General features: G+C 40.3%; 1 protein-coding gene across 1 annotated transcript; it reads left to right on the top strand.

Annotated features, from left to right (window-relative positions):
• The first annotated feature begins 1,364 nt into the window (after positions 1–1,364).
• LOC125819833 (uncharacterized) lies at positions 1,365–6,029 on the top strand. Its single transcript, XM_049499259.1, has 10 exons — positions 1,365–1,543; positions 1,913–2,390; positions 2,468–3,243; positions 3,323–3,624; positions 3,687–3,814; positions 3,944–4,019; positions 4,585–4,910; positions 4,995–5,093; positions 5,184–5,381; positions 5,472–6,029. The coding sequence occupies exons 1-10, from the start codon at positions 1,365–1,367 to the stop codon at positions 6,027–6,029; spliced, it is 3,120 nt and encodes a 1,039-aa protein (XP_049355216.1).
• The last annotated feature ends 7,542 nt before the right edge of the window (positions 6,030–13,571 follow it).

Raw genomic sequence — 13,571 nt, 5'->3', positions numbered from 1 at the left:
AATTCAAGATTTCGGTTGTCATCTATTCTAATTTTAAGTTCATTATTTCTTTTCACCTAATTATGAATTGTGAACTCTCAAGCATGAGTAGCTAAATCCACAACTAGGGTTGTAGGAACCATGAGCAATTAACAACGTATGAATAAAAACTAGGTAATTTGTGAATAGTATTTATGTATGTATTGTTAATCCTTTTGTTTAGAAGTCTTTTTAAAGGTGGCCAACATTATAACTCGCCTCGTTCCTACTTGCCTTAATAGGGGGGTAATGAATGAGAAAAGGATTAAAGAACAGAGATTTAGTTAAGGATTTGCTGCTATCTAATAGTCTGACTTTAATCAATCGAAGTAAGGGTGAAAACCCAAATAAATTACTACGATGATTAATCTGGGGTGAAGGTAAGGATTAGTAAAGCACACATTCGTAGAATTACCAAGTCCCGAGTGAAAGTTCCTATTAAGATTACCAATGACGTAGGGATACATAACTTATCGGCCTTGCATGTAAAACACTAGGATATGATTGCTATTATTAGGATTACTGCGTTAAGAGCTTGTGCGAAACACATATACCCTAGTTTCCTTCTTATATTAATAACTCAAATTGTAAACCTTGTTTACTTGTTGCTTAATCATTCGAATCAACAATTTGTTACTCATTTACAACATCCCCTGTTTAGTTTTCTCAGAAATAGTTTGACTAAATGGAGATCATTGTGAGTAAGTTTAAGTCTGAACCATATTCCTCGTGGGATCGACCTCAACCTACAAGTTGGGTTTTTTATTTGGCAACGACCGCTTATACTTCTTTAGGGAGGTGTAATTTGGGAGTATCAAATTTTGGCACCGCTGTCGAGGAATACGTCTTTTAGATTAAACTAACTACACTGTTGAACTTTAGTCAAGAATTTCCCAAGTTTACATGTTTGTTTTTTTTTTTAATTTTCTACAGGTTTAAACTCTCGTGTATGCCAAGTACACAAAGTCAAGGTGAACCCATGACCCCCTACGATCCTGAATTGAGAATTTTTTTTAAGGAAAATGGCTAATCAATGGGTACATAATAATCCAATTGTAGAGGGTCAAGGAGATGGAGTTGATTTTCTACCTTCTGCAGTTGTGAATGTACCCGCTCAGGGTAAATGTGGTCATCTAATTGAAAATGCAGAAATGGTGCAGAATTCGGCAGCACCGAGGTTTCGTGATAACTATAGGGTTGAATATGATGCAGTTGGATCAGATGGGCCTATTATTCTCCCTCATCTACCTCCAAGACATACATTTGTGGTGAGCAGCAATCTTATACGGATGCTTATAGCGATATGATTGTTTGTTGGGTTGGCTTCAGAAGATTCATACACTCACATGGCTAAATTGTCTAGTGTCTGTAAGAGTTGTGTAGGACGACCGGAGTTGGATATGGATGTCATAGGTTTGACAGTATTCCCACTGTCGTTGACCGATGATGCTGATGTATGGTTTTATAAGCTGCCATATAGTTCGATCTATACGTGGGACCAATTACATAAGGTGTTCATAGCAAGGTATTTTCCAGTGTCCAAGAAATTAAATCATAAGGATAAACTAAATAACTTCACAGCATTACCTGGAGAGTCGATAAGCAGTTCTTGGGATCGGTTCATAGGGTTCATGAGAAGTGTTTCAAATCACCGCATAGATGATGCGTCATTGAAAGAGTACTTATATAAAGGACATGATGACAATGGCTGAGCTGTGTTAGATACTATTGTTGGAGGATCATATGGTGAGTGCACTTTCGAGGAGATCGCTGAAAAACTTGAGAGGATTTCCCAAAAACAATAAAGCATAGAGCACTAGAAAGGCAAATACTGGTAGGAGCACGTTCACTGTCCAAACTGCACCAAATCAATCTAATGATGACATTCGTGAAGAGATGGCTCAAATGAGGACAGAATTAGGCTTAGTACTACATGTGAGTGGGGTGCAGAAAAAACAAATGCCGTAAATTATCTAACTAGAACTCCACCACCGCCCGTTAAGGAGTATTACTATGAGAAGGATGCGAATTTGGCTAATGATCACACGGGGGGTTTCCAAACTAACTCCCAAGGTTCCAACTTGGATAATTGGCGCGAAAGTCAAGGAAACCAAGGTTGGAACTATGGAAACTACAATTGTGAGGGAAACTATGTCCGGGGTGGGAACTACAATCGTGATAAGAATTACAACCGAAAAAACTATGGCAACAAATATTATAAGGTTGGGCCCTACGTTCCCCCTAGCAATAGAGAGGATAGTAATAGTATGGCTTGCATTGAGGATATGATGCAAAAGATGATGAAGAGATTTGAGGTGACATATGAAAATGTGAAAGAGATGCATAATGATTTATCTAGGATTGGTCAGAAGGTAAATGCCCATGCAGTGTCCAAAAGCAACTCGAGCAGCAGTTTAGTCAGTTGTCCACTACTGCGAATCCATGCCAGCCTGGCACACTTCCTAGCAACAACATAAAAAATCTGAAAAATGATGGGCATTGTATGACAGTCACTACTCACGAAGGAAAGCAGACCATTGATCCCCATATGACGTCTGAGGTTGAAAGAGTGATAGAAAAATATGTGGATGATATTGAGGTTACTAAAGATATGAAAGTTGATATAGAGAAGGAAGCTAAAGTGACCCAAAAATTTGTTCCCATGCCTAGACCTCCACCTCCGATTCGACAAAGGTTGGTGAAAATGACTGAAGAAGGAAAATATCGCAGGTTTATCACTATGTTGAAACAACTGTCCATAAATGTTCTGTTGATTGAAGCTTTGGAACAAATGCATGGGTATGCGAAATTCATGAAAGGCTTGGTGACAAAAAAGAGGGCTATCAATTTTAAGAATGATGAAAGGGTGCAACATTGCAGTGTTATTGCTACTAGGTCACTTGAGCGAAAGAAAAGGGATCCTGGAGCTTTCACTATTTCTTGTACCATTTGGATTTTACTCTTTGTGAAAGCTTTGTGTGATTTTGGAGCCAACATTAATTTGATACCGCTGTCCATTTATAAAAGGTTGAGTTTAGGAGCTCTAAAGACGACTGCGATGCGTTTACTTATGGCTGATAGAACTGTGTATAGGGCCATTGGAGTGCTCCAAAATGTCCTTGTAAAAGTAGAGTCATTCATCTTTCCGGCGGAGTTTGTGATACTTAATTGTGAGGTTGATTTTGAGGTTCCCATCATCTTAGGGAGACCATTTTTTGCTACTAGGTGTGCCTTGGTCGACATGGAAAGAGGGCAGATAAATTTTTTATTAAACATTAAGGAGGTAACTTTTTAACATCTGTAGGTCTATGAAGCATGAAAGTGATCTTAAATCGATGTTTGAGGTGAATCATATTGCGGGGCAAGAATCTGAGGTGTCCATTGAGGAAAGGTTAGGTGTTGATGTGCTAGCAACGGTGATGATAAATTTTGACAGTGACGGTATTGATGAGTATGATGAGCTTGATGTTGTACTTGATAGGTTCGAGTTTCGTTTCAAGCCAAAACGATTGGAATTAGGCATAAAGAATCGTGACACCCACCTACAAAATTGTCTGTTGATGAGCCTCCAAAACTGGAACTTAAGGTCCTTCCGTCCCACTTGCGGTATGTATTCTTGGGACAAAATAACACCTTGCCTGTTATAATTTTTGCTGACTTGACTGAAGGGCAAATAGTGGATGTGATATTGGTGTTAAAGTGGTACAAGAGAGCTATTGGATGGACTATTGCGGACATTATTGGGATTCCGCCGGATATTTGTTCTCACAAAATCCAACTCATGCCGGATAGTAAGGTAAGTATTGAGTATCAAAGGAGACTAAATCCCCCTATGCAAGAGGTTGTGTAAAAGGAGATCATTAAGTGGTTGGATGCGGGACTTATATATCCCATCACTGATAGTAGTGGAATTTGTCCAGTTTAGTGTGTGCCAAAGAAAGGAGGAATCACTCTGGTTCCTAATGCTAAAGAGAAGCTTGTTCCAATGAGGTCAGTGACTGGTTGGAGTGTGTATGGACTACCGCAAGCTAATTGCATGGACTGAAAAAGACCACTTCCCAATGTCGTTCATGGATCAAATGCTAGATCGTCTCGCTGGTAAGGGTTGGTATTTTTTTCTAGATAGGTGTTCGGGGTACAATCAAATCTCCATAGCTCTAGAAGACGAAGAGAAAACCACATTCACTTGTCCTTATGGGACTTTCCCCTTCAAAAGGATGTCATTCGGGTTGTGTAATGCTCCAGCGACCTTCCAGTAGTGTATGATGTTGATATTTTCAGATATGAAGGGGGACACGATAGAGGTATTTATGGATGATTTCTCTGTGGTAGGTGCCTCATTTGATGATTGTTTGGCACATTTGGCTAAGGTACTAATACGGTGTGAAGAGTGCAATCCATTGCTCAATTTGTAAAAGTGCCACTTCATGGTAAAAGAGGGTATAGTTCTTGGTCATCGAATTTAGTAGAAAGGTATTGAGGTTGATAGAGCCAAAGTTCAAGTAATAGAAAAGCTTCCACCACCCATCTCTATAAAAGGTGTTTGAAGTTTTGTTGGGCATGCAGGTTTTTACCGGAGGTTCATAAAAGATTTCTCAAAAATTACACACCCATTGTGCAAGCTACTCGAAAAGGAGTGTAAGTTTTATTTTGATGATGCTTGTCTGAGAGAATTTGGAGAGTTGAAAGAAAAGTTAACTTCAACACCTATCATTATTTCACAGGATTGGAGACTACCGTTTGAAGTGATATGTGATGCGAGTGGGGTGGCGCTTGGGGTAGTATTAGGACAAAGGCGAGAGAAGATTCTTCATTCGATTTACTATGCCAGCAAAGCTCTGAATCTGGCTCAAAAGAATTATTCTGTGACTGAACAAGAACTCATTTCTGTGGTTTTTGCATTCGAGAAATTTAGGTCCTAATTTCTTGGTACTAAGGTCATAGTGCATACTGACCATTCCGCATTGAGGTATCAGATGGCTAAAAAGGATGCAAAACCAAGGTTGATTAGATGGGTACCTTTGTTGCAAGAGTTCGATTTTAAGGTTAAGGATAGAAAGGGAATAGAAAATCAGGTTGTTGATCATTTGTCCAGACTAGAGGAGGAAGCTATGATCAATTTAGAGGATGAAATTTAGATTAATGATGTGTTCCCTGATAAAAAGAAAGTATTGGCTGCTTCTTATGATCTTTTCCCTTGGTTCACAGATTTTGCTAACTACTTGGCAAGTGATTTGGTTCTGTCAGATTTGTCATTCCACCAAAGAAACAAATTCATGTTTGACGTGGAGAAATTCTTTTGGGATGAGCCTTACTTGTTTCGTGTTTGTGCTGATGAGATTATTCGTCGTTGTGTGCCTGAGGTTGAGATAATGAGTATAATAGAGGTGTGTCATTCATCGCCTATTGGTGGGCACCATAGTGGTATCTGAACTGCCCATAAAATTTTGCAGTGTAGGTATTACTGGCCTACCATCCACCAAGATGCTCATGATTTCACCAAGTCTTGTGACCATTGCCAACGTGAAGGAGGAATTTTGAAAAGGCAAGAACTACCTATGAACCCAATATTGGTGATTGAGCTTTTTGATGTATGGGGTCTTGATTTCATGGGTCCATTTGTTAGTTCGAATGGGATGAAATACATTCTTGTTGCAGTTGACTATGTATCGAAATGGGTGGATGAAGTCGCACTTTCAAACAATGAGGGAAATAGTATCATCGCATTCCTAAAAAATTATATTTTCTGTAGATTTGGTACACCAAAGGCAATTATAAGCGATAGAGGTTCTAACTTTTGTAATAAATTGTTTAAGGCATTGCTTGAGAAATATGGTGTTCGCCACATCGTAGCAACCCTGTATCATCCACAGTCAAGTGGGCAAGTTGAAGTGTCGAATAGCGAGATAAAGCAAATTGTTGCAAACACTGTAAATGCCAACAAAACTGACTGGTCAAAAAGGCTTGATGATGCTCTATGGCTTATTGCACCACATTCAAAACTCCCATAGGTATGTCTCCCAACCAACTTGTATATGGGAAATCTTGCCATTTTCTTGTAGAGCTAGAGCATAAAGCAATGTGGGCGCTAAAGAAGTTGAATTTGGATTGGGGCGCCGCATCGAGTTAAAGACTGAATGACATGAATGAGCTTGATGAGTTTCGCCTAAAGGCATATGAAAGTTCAGCCTTGTATAAGGAGAAGATGAAGAAGTACCATGATCAAAAGATCGATAAGTGTGAATTCGTTGCCGGTGATTTGGTACTCTTATTTAACTCAAGGTTGTGCTTGTTTCCTGGCAAGCTCAAGTGAAAGTGGATCGGGCCATTCAAAGTAATTCAAGTATTTCCACATGGAGCGGTTGAGCTCAAGAACAAGGAAGGAATTAGGTTCAAGGTGAACGGATAGAGGATAAAACTCTACTTGGGAAAAACTGAGAGTGTCAATGAAGTAATAGAGGCTTGGGATCTTAGTGAAGTCTGAGTAACTAAGGTTTCTGCATCGTGCCGCATAGTTAAATCAAGTGCTTCTTGGGAGGCAACCCAAGATGTACAATCTAGCCAACTAGAGGAGTTTCTTTTCGATATAGGCGTTTTCTTAGAATTTTAGCTTTTTAGATAGGTGTTTATTAATTTTTATGTTTAGTGTTGGCTAGATATAGATAGAATAGGGTCTGTGTCCCAAAATGTGTCCAAAAAGTATAAAGAGGAAGTTCTAATGTTTTCTACGTGTGCAGGGATGAAAAGGAAAAATCTGCAGAAAATAAGTTGATGCAGTGGTCTACGGATCCCCTCGACGGTCCGTCCGTCAATCCACTAATCATGGATGGCATCCGTAGACCTCAGGTATGTTTTTTCTAAAATTTTCCTAAGTGTTGAAGTGGACCACGGACCCATCGATGGACCAAAGGTCGACCCACGGACCGTCGACAAGGTTTTGTGGGTCCATGTTAGGGTTTCTGATGACCCGACCCGGACCCCCAATTAAATAAAACCCTTCATTTTAAATCTGTTTCCCATTTCCCTCTTTCCCCCGAACCATTACAAACCGATCAATAACCCCAATTTCACCCACTAAACTTCCCCATTACATCTATAAAATCCCCGCCTTCCATTTCTTATCATTTCCTAATCTCATATCTGCCATTTTCTCCCAAAGTCTCTATTTTCTTTTCTAAAGAATTCAAGGTCCGGGTTCAGTGTTGATTTTGTTAGAGTGAATGAAAAACCCATTGTAATACACACTCACCGACTTGGTTTACTTGTAAGGTAATTGATTTCACCGAAACTTTGTATATTTTGTTTCATTGTTTAAATTTTGAAGTCACTAAGTCAAACTTGACCTCGGGTAGTTAATTCCTTGTGAAATTGTAGACATATAGTGTAGCTGCTACCGTTGGAGCGATGGTGTGTGAGTGTGTTATCGATTTAACTTGAATAAATGGGTTTGGTAGGTCTAACTGAGTGTTTTGACTTAGGGTTTCGTTATTTCTATGTGTCGAACTGTAAATTTTGCATATTCGAAACCCTAAGAATGATGAACTATCGAATAATATGTTGAAATGCATGTTTAGACTTAGTTTGATAAATTGATTGTTGAAGTTTTGTATTGCATGAAATTTGAAGTTTAATGCCTGGCACAACATTGATCAACGACCTCAACCTACGGACCGTAGGTCAACCTACAAATTGTAGATCCGGGTCCGTAAATCAGTTGCACACAAAATAATTGGCCAAGTCATGAACCACAGTGTTGACTACAATCCGTCGTTTGATCAACAAACCATTCTGCACATCCGTGGGTGTCTATCAGAAACTCAATCATGGACTTCCTGACCTACAGAGGGGACCAACAACTCGTCGTTCCATCGACGGACCGTTGGTACCCACCGCGGGTCACCAAAATAGCTACTGTCCCGAATTTCTTTTAATTTTTGTCTAAGTTCGAATGTTGTTTTAAAAAAGTTTCTTGGGTCTTTTTGTGTTCTTTGGGTACTAACTAGTCGTCCACATGTATCATGACACTGAAACAAGCTCCCGTTCACTCAAGGGAGGAGGACAAGTCTAAATATGTCACCCCGTCCAACGTTTGGAAGATGAAGACATCGACAATGAGTATGTCCCAAATACTGCCACAGACTGGACTACTGCCCCTCGGACCACAAGAAACAGGGCCTGGCAGATTATTTCATCCAGACACGAGGTTGAGGTCACTGCCCCCATGTCTGAGGAGGGGTTTCACATACAGGAGAGTCGCAGTCCGACTTTGAGTGGCATTCCGACTCCTATTCTAGCGGTACTTTTGGTTCTTCCTCTGATACCCAGGACCCACCCAGAGCTAAGAGAGTTAACAGTTCCACGGAGCCGAACATGTGGTGTGTCGAAGGCCAGCACCAGATCTATGTTGATGCTAGAATGTTGAATGACCACCAGAAGATGGCCCACATTATTACTAAGGAACATCGTATACTAACAGGTAGCTTTCACACTGTGTCCACTATTGAGGAGCTATTTAAGAAGCACTAATGTGAGTGGATGGCATGGAGTCCAGGGAAATTCAATGAGGAGATAACCCGAGAGTTCTATGCCTCATACACCGCCAGTCCATAATACTATATATAAACGGGCTAAGCCATCAGCTCAGCCCTCGCTTCAGGCTACCTTGGTGCGAATTTTTCAGTAGACATCTCATAGACCACTATCCGCCGGTTTATCTATGGCTCAACCCATACTCTGCCAATTAATACAGCAGAGTATGACTATAGAATGGGCGTGGATCAGAGCGGGGCATTTTAGAAGGATGTTGAGCAGAGAGAGACGTTTCTCCATTGGATGGCCCATTATATTGCTGAGGAAGGGGAGAGCACCGAGTGGGTGCAAAATACATCTTTTCCTATCCGAAAGGCAACTTTGAGCTTCATTGTAAAGTTCTTTTGGGCTGTGGTGTGTAATAGATTGTCCCCTACATAGGCTGAAAATGTGGTTACATAGGATAGGGTTGTGATTCTAGCAACATTGATAGCAGGACTGGAGCTCGACTTCGTCCAGATTCTAATCGCGGAGATTCACGAGAGGGCCTTCAAGACCACGACTACCTTGCCATTTCCCTGTCTCATATTTCATCTATGCAGGGCAGTTGAGGTGCCTATCTGGCATTGTGATAGACTGATGGAGGTGACCAAGACTATGGACGCTAGTCTGATTAGAGATGATGCTAACCTTGCTGCACCACAGAGAGATCCCCAGGTTGACCTACCTATTTTTGGTGCTGACCTTGCCAATTTTGTAGAGCAGATAGAGGTTGCTGATACTTTCTCCCTCTTACTACCACAAATGCCCAGACTGCCCCTTCCACCGCCACCAGTCAGGCTACTATCTCATCCCGAGCCACTCCCCCTTCAGGGTCCCCTTTAGTTCTTCTGGCCCGAGTCCAGAAATTGGAGACCAAGATGGCGACCTTGCTGCAGCACAGAGGCCCTGGATGCAGTGTTCGGTAAAGGAGTATAAGTCTAGGATGGAGTGCATAATGGATGCAAAGATACATGTGGTCAACAATCACCTAGACGCATTCGAGCTAAGAGTTTTGGATAGGCCTGCCCCATCCATTGATATTACCACATTCCAGATGGAGTTGGCTAGTTTCCGTGCTGAGGTTGATGCTCTTCTAGCCCCTACTTAGACTATACCAGAGGATGCACCTACGGTTGAGGAGGATGAGGTGGTGATGACTGCCCTCTTTGACGACACTATGCCACCACCCGACACTTCCCGTGCGGCAGGGAAGCACCATCACCCCTCTGATCACACTATCGACACTAAGGAGGCTCGATGAGCAAGGAGTAGGGAGTGCCACCAGTTTGAGGCAGCCCAGAGGCAATCTGTAACACCCCAAGCTTGCCATGGCACATTCTTGGACCACGGGAGCCTTCACGGCTCGTGGGGCCACCCATAGTGGTGAGGAAGTGAGCCCCTCAAGGCTGCCCAAGTTGGCCCCCTCCACATGAGCCACTTCACGACCCGTGAAGGCCTAGACGGCTCGTGGGAGTGGTCGTGGACATGCCTTCACCTCTTGGAGACCAAGACATCAAGTCTTATCAACTGGTCCATGGACCACGAGTAGGACCATGACTAGTGGTCTTGACCACAGCTTGTGAGCCTTGTCGTGGGGCCTTGCACCATGCTGTCTAGTTGGGGCTAAAATGGGAAATTCAAATTTATATGGTTATTGAGTGGGGTCAGTTTTCCTAGTCTTAGAACACCTATATAAACTATTTTTAACCCTTTAACCTCTGAAATTACGTCACTATTTCCCTAGATCAAAATAAAATCTCTAAAAGCTTTCCTCTCAAATATTTCTTTCTCTAAAACTTGAAGAAGAAGATAGAGCTTGAAGCTAGGTCAAAGAACGAGACTCCATTGTTACAAGCTTTATAAGGCTATATAATTAAGGTATGTTAGCTTATTCATCCATGGATTCTTCCATCCATGGAGTCCCATAGAATTCCCCAATCTGATGAAGAACTTCCTCAATTCAAGTTAGGGTTTCTTCAATGTTGTGGGTTATGATGGATGTTGATCCAATTGAGTGAATATTGATTGTTTATGATTGAATTAGTAGTGAATCACGATATTAAGATGAAATTACATGTTTTCCATGGTTAACCCTAGTCTAATTGATGAAATTAAAGTAATGTGGGTTTATGCCTTGAAGAGGGAAATTGAAGAAGTAGAGATGATCTACTAGAATGGATGATATGTACAGTAATTTTTCAAGAATAGAAGCATGTAAACCTTAATTGAATTATAAAAATGTATATATGATGGATCATGACTAGTAATGATTGAGATTGTGCCTTTATGATGAGATATGGTTAGAATTGCTTAAGAATGAAGCATGTAACTAGTGTGTCTTGTGATCTAGATATGTATGATGATAGTAAGAAGTAAAGTGTTGAGAGTAAGGTTTGTAGTCATGAATGATGATCACTAGGGCTTTGAGAGTAAATCTAATATGATGAAAAAGGCTTTGAGAGTAAAGTCTATATGAGAATGGTAGATTAGTAGATAGAATTGTGGTGAAACACATTTACTCACCTAGACTACCTTATGTATGCGTGTATATAGAATGTGAATGGTCTTCTCACATAGAATGATTCTAGGTTGAAAGGTTTTCTCAACTAAAATTAATCAAAGCAAGTTAGACTATAATAGCTTGAAGTCGTGAAATAAGATCCCTTCATGTATAGCTTGACTTGGTAAGACAAGACCATTTCATGGTAGCTTAGGATGGTGGAATCATACTCTCCTAAGGGTAGCTTGAACTAGCATTATAGAATTCCTTCATGGTAGCTTGAGTTAGTAGATCTCATGGTAGCCTAGGATTGAGGAATCATACTCTCATAAGGGTAGCTTGAACTAGCAATATAGAGTGTCTTCATGGTAGCATGACGTTGTTAGGCCAATACCATTTCATGGTAGCTTAGGATTGAGAAATCATACTCTCTTAAGGGTAGCTTGTACTAGCCTCATAGAATGTTTGCATGGTCGCTAGGATGGAGCACTTGTACCCTTCCGCGAATAGCTTGGGCTTGCACAGTAGTATTCTTTCCATGGTTGTTTGGTTTAGCATAATGTAGTTATGTTAAAAAGATGATTAGCTTGGTTTTTGCAATAGTAGCTTGGACTTGCATGCTAGTATGCCTTCCATGGTAGCTTGGTGTAGCCTAATATGGTGCCATTCCTTGGTAGCCTTGAGTTGATAAATAGAAATCAATCATGTGTAATAACTTGCCTTGTACTAAGTAGAAAAGTATCTTTAATGAGTAATGGCAAATAGTAACGAGGGGCTAGTCCCCAATCTTTGAGTATGTATGATGGCCTAAAGTGATGCTTAATATGGGTAGGATTATGGGGTCTTATGCATGCATTACACGAGTATGAGTTGAAGCTGCTTATGAAGTGTTCTGTTATATGATGTATGTTTAGCTTGGATTGTTGATATAGTTGTCTTCCATGATATGTTTGACTAAAGCTGATAGTTCCATTGTCTATATGAAGTAAGCTAAGGATGAGATCAAAGGATGGTAAGTATGATTATGATGGCCTAAAAATAATACTTAGTGTGAATGAGATTATGGGGTCTTATTCATACATTGTACTAGTATTCTTTGAGTTTACTTATTAAATGGTTCTCTTATGATATGAAGGTCTAAGTAGTGACCATGTGATGAATATATGGTATCTCTTATTCTATTGAATTATGCCTTATGTTGACTTATGTTCATGTTATGACTATGTTGGAGATTATGCTTATGACTATGTTATTATCTCTCATAGTTATGGCTTATGTCTTATGTTGGCTAAACCTTATGTTATGTTCTTATGAAGTTATGCTAGCTAACATATTTAGTACATTTTGTACTAATGAATACTCTTGCCTACATTCTTATCAAATGTAGGGTTCGACAATCTAGAGTGCCATTCTTGAGGCAAGGTTTCTAGAGGAAAAGAAGTTGAAGACTTGGTGAGTCCTCATAGCATCGATGATGTGATCAACTTTCCCTTATGTATTTTCTTTATGTTTTAGACACTTGTATGGTCTGCATCCCAAAGGTTTATTCAAAGTTGAATTTATATGGTTTGAGACAAAGTTTAAGTAGACTTCCGCTTGCTTTTATAAAGACTTCGGTTGTATGGAAAAAGTTTTAAATATCCATATAATTTCTATTGCTTGATGTTATGCTTTGCTACGTGGCTTGTGTTAGGCCTTTCGAAGTCTAGTACGCCTTGTTACATCTAGGGTGTAGCCCTGGGTCGTGACACAGTCGATCATTGATGAGGAGATAAGGTAGAAACAGGACCGTGAGATTAGTGTTGGTCCGTCAGGTTCGGTGAGCACTACTAAGGGTGTTCTTACTGTTTGTGAGGGTACTATTGATGGCGTCCCTAGTATTGATCCAATGGGTTCCGTGAAACCGGACCCACCTGCCTCTTGATGGGTCTTCGGCGTATATGCACCACAAGTTTGCTTCACCCTATGCATTATTTTTTTATTATCTGTGCATTGAGGGAATTGAACCATATTTTGTTGGGGGTGGGGTAAATGGTTTGTAAGTGATAGGGTGAAGTTTGAGTAACCCAACTCATAATCCTCCATTGGGGTTTTCTTTCCTGTTTTGTTTTTCCCCAAGGGACTGATTTACTTTTATGTTGAACCGGCATGTTTAGGATTGTATGTGTAGAAGTAAGTAGAAGAATGAAAGCATGATGGCATAAGAAGCATGAAATTGATACTTGTCCAAAATTTTGAAATGTGCTAGATCTATAGATTTGATGAATTGAAAATGTTGGATCTTCGTGTGACATGAAAAGGAACCAGTATGATAGCATGACTTAAGCTAAAACTTGAAATGGGTAACTCAATAATTTGGTAATGAAACAATGTGCCAAGTGTGTGTGAGTAGATGTTTGTATATTCATATTGCATGTGCCGATCTAGAACTTGACCCGTTGGTCTTGTGAAGATAATCTAGTCTAGGAATTGGGAAATGATC

Source organism: Solanum verrucosum, unplaced genomic scaffold, assembly GCF_900185275.1.
Source record: "Solanum verrucosum unplaced genomic scaffold, falcon-dt-bn FXZP01000239.1, whole genome shotgun sequence".
NCBI lineage: Eukaryota > Viridiplantae > Streptophyta > Magnoliopsida > Solanales > Solanaceae > Solanum > Solanum verrucosum.
This window is presented reverse-complemented; position numbering and strand designations above follow the sequence as displayed.

Excerpts from the sequence above, each read along its gene's own strand:
- LOC125819833 (XM_049499259.1), top strand. The coding sequence starts at position 1,365 with ATGGCTAAATTGTCTAGTGTCTGTAAGAGTTGTGTAGGACGACCGGAG. Across the intron at positions 2,391-2,467 it reads TATCTAGGATTGGTCAGAAG|CCTGGCACACTTCCTAGCAA; the intron begins GTAAATGCCCAT and ends AATCCATGCCAG. Across the intron at positions 5,382-5,471 it reads TTCGTCGTTGTGTGCCTGAG|TGTAGGTATTACTGGCCTAC; the intron begins GTTGAGATAATG and ends AAAATTTTGCAG.